We start from the raw sequence: 10,732 nt of genomic DNA, 5'->3' as shown, positions 1-10,732 counted from the left end.
CCTGTCATGGGAAAATGCATTCTGTCCTAAAATAGCAGACTTGCTAACCCTAACAAGATCATCTCAATTAAGGTAGTCGATGTAGATTGTTTTCCGTAAGTTGGGCCAGTTTTCAGTAAGGCGTAACAAAATATGTACAGCTATTGTCAATCTGAAAAACATGCACCTAAAAGTCCAGAAGTGTGATTCAAGACTGCTGTGCCGATGGCAAGGCAAAAAAAAACTGGTGTTTTTAAGATAGGCCAACGTCTGTGTTTATTTTAGCTGACCCAGGCACTTTTTTCTGCCAGGGTTAAAAAAAAAATGAAATGTCTTGAAATTGATTTATGCATCTGAGCTAGTTTTGCCCAGAACTTGAAGCACCTAGTACATTATATACACTATTCATTATAATTTACTGTATGCTCAAACACAAAAACAAAAGAAGAAAAAATTACCCTAATTTTAAAACCCATGCAATAGGAAACACTTTTCTTTGCCTAAACATCTTGTTAAACTTGAAAGTTTGTAAAGTTTATTTTAATCTTCATTACCTCCAGTAGAATTTCACAAATTGCAGTTCCAAACCTTATGGAGGTCAATGTCTTCTTGATTTCTCTCAACTTAATGTAATCCTTTAAAAATAAACTGTGGTGACATCAATCATCTTTACCTCAAATCAACATGATGTCCACTATACATAATTGTTGCCCTTCCTGCTTTTCCCCCAAGAATCTTAATATTCCATTTGATCCTTCTGTACTATTAAAACTTTTTTAAGACCATTATTGTTCTTTTTGTCCTGACTGCTCTTTTTCAATAACATTCAATAAATAAGGGGGCGCTCACGAATTATTATGTACTTCTGAGAGAGTGACATACATACAGTGAAATTGTTCGCATTTAAAACATGCACAGTGGAAAGAGTGTTGGCATAACTCTATGCTACTTTGATGTAATGTGGCTGACATTTCTTTGGATATTGTACTTTTGGAAATCATACATGATCTAAGCACACTGATAACTAAAATGACTGCTCCCTTGTGCTAAAAAAATCAACCTGAATTAGTCTAAAGTACACTATCCTTAGCAGCTATTAAAATAGGGAAAATTAAATTTGCCAGACTACACAATACCAGCTTCTGAAAGTGCAATGAATGAATTACCAAATATATAAAATGTAAAAGAAAAGTTATCAGCTCTTTTTTTTAATACAATTTACCTCTGAAGTTCAGGAAGTGAAAATGACTAAGTGGAGCTAGCACTTTTTTGCAAGGTGTACATCTGGAGTAAGGCCAAGCTGTATACTCTATAACCCAAATTACATCCATCACCAAAATAAGGTGAATTAAAGGTTCCTTGAACAATACCTAAGATATACAACGTCTTTTTTAAATAGCCAGTATAACCAGTGAGGAAATCCAAAATTCTAACCCTATGCAAAATACGAAACTGTAGAGTGCCACCTAATTAAAGAAAAATACAATAGCTTGATTATGCAGACATTTTACATCACAAAATACGTGCAGTTTCAAGCCTTTGACATACTCCAATAAAGTTAGTCTGGTTCCCTAACCAGTTCCACTGAATCTAATATGAAACTTGCATCCAAATCAAACACAAACAAACCAGTATCCGGATCTTACTGCAAACAACTGTATTTCCTTAAATTTGTAAACTGTAAGGTTTGGAAAGTCTCAAATAGACCCCTGCAGTCAGAAATTCAAAAGTGAAAAATGTATCATGTCATGTACCAAAATGGATTAAATAATATGTACCCTTCTGCAGCAAAGACCCAGATCTGCCAACACATTATACATGGATAAAATTGGTACCTGTAGAAATGTCAGGGTTTAACCAAAAACTGGGACTGGACAAAGGATCACTCCATTGCATCTGGATGGGACGATGAAAAGCACCAAGGTTTGTGGACTGGTTTGGAAGGTCCTCTTCTGACTGGATTGGACTGGGTTTACCCCAAAGTTGCTTTGGTGGAGGCCATGTATTTGTAGACTTACTATCCTAAAAAACAAAGGTATACTATGTAAGTGAAATGTTTAAAAACCCTCTAAATAAAAGACACTTGTACACCAGGTTCAATTTTAGAACACCCATTGACAATGCTGATATGATTCTCTTTGTATAAAGAATGATTTTAATACCTACATAGGATAATTTAATTTTATCCCTAATTCCATTTACTACAGATACATACATGCATGCATGTAGTAGTGTTTTACAGCATCTCGGCACAATAATCGCTCAGTGGTGTCAACTAAAGGTATAGTTAGAAAAACATTAAACTTGGCTGCACAAAAATTCAGGAATAAAAACCCTTTTAAATAGAAGTAAGCATGAAGTACATCAAGATAAAATATAAAATGTAAATACTTCAAATTCTGTAAACTGCACATAAATAAAAGATAAAGGTAACATATGTCACGTCCTTAAAAGACATTATACAATGTCACAAAATGAAAATTATGACGCTATTCATGGGAGATTATTTGATACATAAAGACATGTTTTGACAGAGTGTATCTGCTGATATTATACACAAAACTCTCATCTAATTGCACACAGTGTAGATCCACGGTCTGATTTTACTACTGATTTTACTAGATAGTCAATAACATGCTAGTACACTATATGCAAGATTTTTAAAAAAAATACTTTTATAAATGGGTCTGCATTAGATTAGGTTCAATAAGGTACCGGAACTTTCTTCAGAAAATATATTGCCTAGCAACTACATTTAATACTGTCAAAAAATATTTAGGGCTGTTCAGTTTAATAATACATGGTACCCAGGGAAGGTATTTTTTTTATAAAGAAATTATATCCCAGGGTATGCTGATTACTCAAAGAGTTTATATGAAAGGAACACAAAATTCTAAAATGCATTTAATGTTGACTAATCCATGTTGTAAGTGCCTTCCCAGGGTCCCCAAGTATGTTTTAATGGAACAGCTACTATCTAAATGATTGTACAGAGAGATCTAGGACTTAATATTATTCACCTCCAATTAACTGTGTCAGGAGTAAGAGACTACAGTAGGCCAGGTCTATGCTCTCTTGAGGCTACTAGATGGTATTTTTTTCCCATTTTTTTTTCAAAATGTGCAATTAACATTAATTACATTTCCGATTTTGAACAATTTAGGTACCCTATATATTACTGGAGACAAATCCAGTCTCTTGTTCCACCACAAACACTTCACACTGAGGGATATTTTACTAAAAATTATCCCAGCAGATTTAGTCACACATTTCATTCCCAAGTTTATCTTCAATTACAAAATTTGTGTGAAACAGAACTATGATCAATAACAAAAATAAGTACAACTGGCATATATTAATACAAACCACTATCTGTCTTATGTCAATGAAATATCACCACTGATCAAGCAAAGGGAGACAGCTATGGTCGATTGCAGAATCTGTAAAAAGGCTTATTTTGGTCTTGAAAAGTGTACTTAGGTAAGAATGACAGCTAGAACAGAGGAAAGACATATTCAGACACAAATTGACTGAAAAAAGTAAATGCTATAATATATAATATCTGCTACTAAATAAAAATAAAAATACTGGGTTAATTTACCAGCAGATCTTCCATACTGTGATGTCGTGCGGTCTCTCGAGACAGAGACTTTCTCGGTGATGCATTTGAGCCACCACTTGCTGACATATCATCCCACCTGAAAACCAGAAGGCACAGTAAATATTAACAGGGCATGGATATCTGCAGAGGGGCAAAAGACCTAACACATTTCACACAAAATTAAAACTAAAGTGAAAGACCTAAGTAATTTTGATATTAATATGGATTCCTTAATCCAACTGTACAACTCAACTACAGGCAGTAGAAGTCAAAAATGCATCAATTTAATTTGCAGTTACCTCATTTAGGTGGTGGGGGTTGGGGTGTACTACTTATGAATAATTTTTTCTCCAAAGGGTATGACTCTACCATAAAATGTAATTTAGAAATCGAATTACCACAAAAGGGATGAAATGTATGACACGAACTGATATGTATCATGATACACAACCTAAAATCTGTTACAATACATACTGATACATGTAGAAAAGAAAGAAGCAAAAGATTCATAATTAAACATGGGCATTGAAAATTAAAATTAACTTTTATAAGGGAAATATATTTCTGAATCAATTCTTCACCTTTTGTATCAATGTGTGTATCAAAACAACAATATTATCAATGCATTAGTTAATCATTTCACCCCTGTCATGGCCACATAAGTGTTAAATGTTGGTCAGATTGGCTTGACTACAAAATATGCTTTGACAAGGATATCAACTTTAACAAGTCTTGGATAGGTTGCTTTACACACTGATAAACTTCCTTTCAAGGTAGTAAAAATAGGCTAACTAGTTTCAGTGTTGTATGTGAACCACCATGCACAACCATAAAACCAGATACAGTGTTGTATGTGAACCACCATGCACAACCGTAAAACCAGATATAGCGCTTCTTCATTACACTGCCTCATGTATAATGTAATAGTCATAAATCAAAACGAATTCAACAAATTTTATTTCATTATTGCTATTTTATTTTTAGTAAGATATTTGTTTCTGGCTAATGAAAAAAAAAAACAAATTATGATACAATTTCACTTTACACAACTCCCTTAATAACTTGTACCCAGATAACTTGCAAACATGCTTACAATGCAGAGCCAGACATGGATCCCATATTTTTAACTTGAAAATAACCCCCAAATTGGCCCCTATTTTTTGAATGTGAAGAAAATCACAACCAAATCTTGGTATGCTGCTCATTTTATCTGCCTGGAAATTTGAATCAACTTCATGAAATTCTTGACTTGTAATAAGAAGTCATATATTTTGTTAATTTATTTTCCCAACAACATTCTCGGTACATTGTAAATAACAATATTCAATGAAATTTTAATGAAAATATCACTAATGAAGGTAACACTTTAATAAATACAAAAACTTTTCTCATGTGAAATTTGTGTTCTATCTTTTACAATGGTTTCAGTGTAATAATCATAAATGCAGCATGCCCTCTTGTATTCAAATTTGAAAAATGTCAATCTACTATCACAATCTACTATCACATTTATGACCATGAGTGTTTCTGTGGGAACCTAATCAAGTTGTTGTATTGTACACTCAGTTAAAAGAAAACCGGCTTTGCATTATCACGTTAATTACATCTTTTGCATGAAATCAAACAATGAGGGTGGAAGAAAAGAAATGTTAAAAGGCATGCAAATCTTTCTTGCATAAAAGCTAGCCGTCACAGTTGAGTGTCAACTCATTTCCACTGATCAATCCAAAAACATTATAAATATTATGTAAGTAATAAAATTAAAACGTATTACATTGGCTTACTCATTCACAAATGTGATCAAAGATATCAAGGCACCCAAACAAAATGAATACTTGAGGAATAAAAAGCTTTGTTTCATAGATAACAGTTCGTTACGGAGAAGTGAGTTCCTGATTTTGTAGTGAACTTAAGATTCCTGAATTGGCACTCGGTGGATTTTCTCAAGAATGAGAAGAAGTTTCATTATTACTTGCAATGAAATCACTGCATCAACATTTTACTTATAGAAAAATTAAAAAATTAGTTTTACATTAAGAGTTGTTTCACAAAACAAATGTCCATAGTTTTTGAAAAGAAGGAATCTTAGATTTGTTGCAAATCACACAATAACAAAAATCAATGGCATACAACAAAATGATTTCATGTCAAAGAGATAGTTGTTGAAACTAGTTCAAGTAATATTGTTAATAATCTTTCAGAGTCTGGGTATCTTAAAAATAAAAGTAATTTATACAAAAAAGCTAACAACTTCATTTTAAAAAGTTCTTTACTGACAATTATTCCCACATGATATATAAAATGTGAAATCAGCCATTAGACATCACCACTGCAGGCCAATTCCACCCCCATTTTCTAGATGTCCAGTGGGGATGGCATCCCCTTCTTAATTTGTTTGAGGTCCCTTGGTAACTTGCACCCTTGGCTACAATGCAGTCCATGTTTTTGGACCCCACCATGCATGACTTATCAAGGGAGAGATGTATATCCTATATTTGTGTTTTCATGCATTGTTTAAAAAGCCTTGTTGGACAGACCTCAATGTAAGGTGATCTCAGTTGCAGAGTGATAAACTTTTCACTCCAATCAAAACATTATAAAAAGTGAACAGTATATCCAGCCTGTGAGGCAGACGATGGCATGCCATTTATCTGACTGAGTGAAGCATATTATATTTACAATTTCCATCACCTTACAGTCTTCACCACCCACCTAGTGAATGCTAAGTTTCAGATAACAAGAGTCCCTCATTGAGAAAAGTCCCTCAATGGGAAAAGTCCCACTAATGGACCAATAATCTAATGGCTGAATAGAATCTGCATAAATTCCTTAAATGTTAGTGCCTTTCCTTCTTTTATTATTTTGAAATGCTGGGTATTGAAACCTTCGTAAGTATTCTCAAGAAACACCAACACATCAAATCTGGTAATGAAAATAATGTATTCTGCTCTAGTTAAGATGTTCACAAGGTAAATTTAATTTAAAAATTTGTGTCATGGCCCTCAACATTGAATATGATATAATGGTCAAATTAGCACCGTCTTCAAAAAGCAACAACTACATTCAGTAAGTAGTTCTTATGTGAAAACCCCATATAAATAAAACAACCTATTCAAAATAAGAAGTAGCAACAAGATTTTCAAGATGGTTGCCATGGCACCATTTTTGTAAAGTTAGATTAGTACCATTTTTCAGAAATTACCAACTTTACATACAGGGTACATACAGATCAATGACTGTCAATGACCAGTTTCAGTTTTCAATGACTACTAGTAGCAGAGAGGGCGAACAGACCATTTGCTAAAATGTCATTTTTGACAAAATAAAGCTTTCTACGAAAATGAAAAAAAACCAACAAAAAAAACCAATGTCAATAACACCAAGCCAAAGCTCTAACTTACCAAGAGTTTCTCTAATTGGGTTAGTTTTTAGTTACTTTATCGTTGTCGTTAGTGTTTTTTAAAAAGTATGTGCATGTGTTTACCCACTTTGATGCCTAACTGAGGTCGCACCCTCCCTGCTGCTATAATTAAATCATTATTATATTAACCAAATATTTTATGAAGACTTATACAATATCGTGATCGAAGATCATATAAATTTATTGTTAGCACAACATTCAATATGGGAACTTTATTTACCACCACCTAAAAAAATTCCACATGCACATTTTGATGTCAGCACCCCTAATGAAGTTCATCAAGCAGATATTTTGTTTTTACCACATGATACTGTTAAAATTGGAAGATGTCAATTAACATACAAATATGTGCTAACTGTTGCTGACGTTGCAAGTAGATATAAGGAAGCAGAGCTGTTATCAACTAAAACAGCAATTGAAGTTGCATCTGCTTTGGAACGAATTTATCAACAAGGAACTGGACCACAAAGTGGTCTGTGATGGCCAACTATTACAAGTTGATCCTGGCATGGAATTTCTTGGTGGAGTATTGTCGTTGATGAAAAAACATAATGTCAAAATCAGACGAGGACATACTGCAATTCATCATGATCAGGCAATTGTTGAATGATTTAATGGAACACTTGCAGAGCGGTTATTTGGATATCAATATGCAAAGGAAATAATTCAGATAGATCCCATGAGTGGATTGCAAGATTACCAAGTGTGATAGCTGCATTAAATAATGAAATTGCTTGAACAACTGCCATGAAACCTATTATTGTGATTACAAAAAATGTATACCAATATAACAACACGAATTTTCAAAACAACCAGTAATAGGTAATGTTACTCTAAGATATTTATATGAACCTGGTGAACTTGAAGGTGGTATAAAAAAGAATGACTGATTGGAGTATTACAACACATAAAATGTCTACGGTTAGACCTGCAATCTATAGACTTTCAACTGCTCCTAAACGTGGATTTGTACATGAACAATTACAGGTAATTCCTGAAGACACACAATTACCACCGCATTCACTTTTGTAAACTAGCACAAGTGCCAGCACCCTTATGTCAATTACACTCAAGACAGGTCAGCATTACATTTTCGCATGTATGACCAAAATTACTATTAATTCTGTTTACTGTAAATTGTCTTGGTTTATTAAGAATATTGCTCCATAACATTGCCGTGTTGCAGCTTGCACAATGATTATTCTGTCGTTGTTTCAATGTCATGATAAATTCAGCATTGAGATTAAAGTCGCCTTTATTTTTTGTCACATTGTTTATAACCAATTTTTTTCTTACTATATCACTGTTAATTTCCCCGAGTTTGATTATTATTTTCTGTAAAGTCTGTGACAATTCTCCGCAGCTGAGATATTCTTCTGACTCGAGACACTGCGAGATAAACTAAGTTTGACCATTCGATACGATCATCAACGATCCAAACATTTGTATCAGAGATGGTTAATCCTTGTGGTGAATTTATTGTCATTACGTATCCTAGCGTCCATGGAGTTTTGTCCCTGACTCCGTCAGGAGTTCATCCACTCTCAACAACACTGATAGGAACTAAAACAATATCATTTAATACAAGATTTTGTTTTTCTGACGATCCTTGCATATCTACATTGATACTCTGTCGTCACGTATCTGCTGGTTGATAACACAATGGTACATGTAGATTTGAAATCTTTTCTTTATGTAACAAATAACTGTTGAAGTTTATCATGAACTATCTTTCTACTTGCAACTATCAAATCATTTGGTCTCCACACTTGCAGAAAATCGTTCATAGGAGTTTCTGAAATTATTTCATGCATTATTTCGCACTGAATTTTATTCAGTTGTAGTCTGATTACTTTCCTAAACTCTTTTAATTCTGGATCTAGTGCTCTATGATCATCAGTTATTTCTTCATAATAATCTACAAAATTCGTTAACCATTCGTGTGGAGATAATCCAACAAACTTGACCATGATTGCAAGACATTATCACAAGAGTATTTTTTGTCAACAACCAATTAGGAAATATTTTTAACTTATCCAAGGATACTGTGCATATTTCATCCCAGACAATAATCCTTGGAATATATTTCTCGCCCATTCATTCAGGAGTCCATTTATCTCCCTTCCATCGAAAGAATTTATGATAAGTTCATGATTTAATATTTCTTTCTCTCCTTTCTCTTGCGAATCTGTGTGTAGGTGTTAATACAACTATTTCTGAACAACAGTTCAAGAATAATTCTATCACACAAGTTGTTTTACCACAACCTCTAGGTCCATTAAGGTAAACTCTTTTATGTCTACCTACAGGACCATATACAGATGGTGCAGATAATAATTTTGATATTTGACATTTTTGGCAATAAACATGTTTAATTTCAATGTTGGCAGATTCAGAATAATGAAGTATATTTTCTTGTTTTATTCTCCACTCACCCCATAATGCATAACTGCCGATATGTAGTTGTTCTAGCAATCCTGTATTCTTGCTGATATAAAATGAATCCGTAGCGACAGCAAACTTGGAAACTTTATTTATCATCAATTATAATAGATTTATCAAAACGTACACGAGCATTGAAGATCTTAAATGAGTAAACTGCGGTGACTCACCATCAATATAACTCACAAATGTACCTAATTTAGTTCTGTCTGACAAGTTAACATTACTTACTCTTATAAATGTATTTCTATTCATTGTATCAGCAGTTATAAAATCAAGTTCAGCATCATCTATAATCAATCTTGTGCAATGTCATTTATGATCATATGATCCTCCTTGGGTGAATTTACTTATTATTTTTCTGCCAAGATCTTTTTCGATTTTATTCTCAAAATCAGTTATATCAGGATTTTCACCATCAGAATATTTCTTTTGTTGTGGTAACCAAACTTTTTTCTGTGGATGATATGATATAATTGCTCCACTTACAACCGACAATAATAGTATTTTTACATCGAGCATTGATTGTAATAATACTATTGGAGTCCACATTTTTTCTGAAAAATGTTTGCCAAACCAGACATAACAAATCGGATGAAGATTTTCAGCAAATTTAAATGACTTGATACAAGCAAATCCAGTCAAATCAAAATCTGGTAATGGTCCATTTATCGATACTCTGGTCATTTCGTGTGTGGGATGTCCAAATCACCCAAAATACTTAGAACACTCTCCCATACCAAGAAAACTTCCAGGATAACATGCAACCATATCAATCTAAATAACATCCTTATAATCGTATTTAGTATTCCATAATCCACTGTGTCCATATTCGACACAACTCGATATTATATAATTCAGAAAATCAAACCTCGTAGGCTTCCACAAATTTTTCTCTCTAGCAAAATGAGCTGCGACTGATGGAATTGTAAAAAAATTACTCAGTAATTGTTCAGCCTTGAAATCGTCATTGTCATGGGTATATTTTGGTGATAAAAATCGCTGCGCAAGATTCTTCATTTCTTCATGGAGATTCTGTACGATAAATAATGCCATTAGGCCGTACAAATTGATCATAGTTTCCATTATCGGAACTTTGAAACAGCCACATGAATACAGGATCATTCTCATTAATCTGATTAATAAAATCAAAAATATCACTGTCATAAAATTTAACAATCTGATTTCATGGAAATATTGTTACTGCATTATTCCATGCATGCACGTTATGATCAATAATTTCAATCGAAGCTCCTTTCCATTTATACTTTGAGTCATAAAAAAATCTC

The 10,732-nt window shown here is 33.3% G+C and overlaps 1 protein-coding gene across 1 annotated transcript in view; it reads right to left on the bottom strand.

Moving 5' to 3' along the window:
* LOC149772440 (uncharacterized) overlaps window positions 1-10,732 on the bottom strand; it is a 63,074-nt gene that overhangs the window by 14,355 nt on the left and 37,987 nt on the right. Inside the window, exons 6-7 of the mRNA XM_089947823.1 lie at window positions 3,581-3,677; window positions 1,815-2,001 (exon numbers count right to left, since the gene is read on the bottom strand). Of these exons, the coding sequence (XP_089803949.1) occupies window positions 1,815-2,001; window positions 3,581-3,677 (284 nt within the window). The remainder of the gene's footprint in view (window positions 1-1,814; window positions 2,002-3,580; window positions 3,678-10,732) is intronic.

This window comes from Sinohyriopsis cumingii, unplaced genomic scaffold (assembly GCF_028554795.1).
Source record: "Sinohyriopsis cumingii isolate HCF-2022 unplaced genomic scaffold, ASM2855479v2 utg001505l, whole genome shotgun sequence".
NCBI classification, from domain to species: Eukaryota; Metazoa; Mollusca; class Bivalvia; order Unionida; family Unionidae; genus Sinohyriopsis; species Sinohyriopsis cumingii.
The sequence above is the reverse complement of the archived record's forward strand: the minus strand, read 5'-3'. Positions and strand labels throughout refer to the sequence as shown.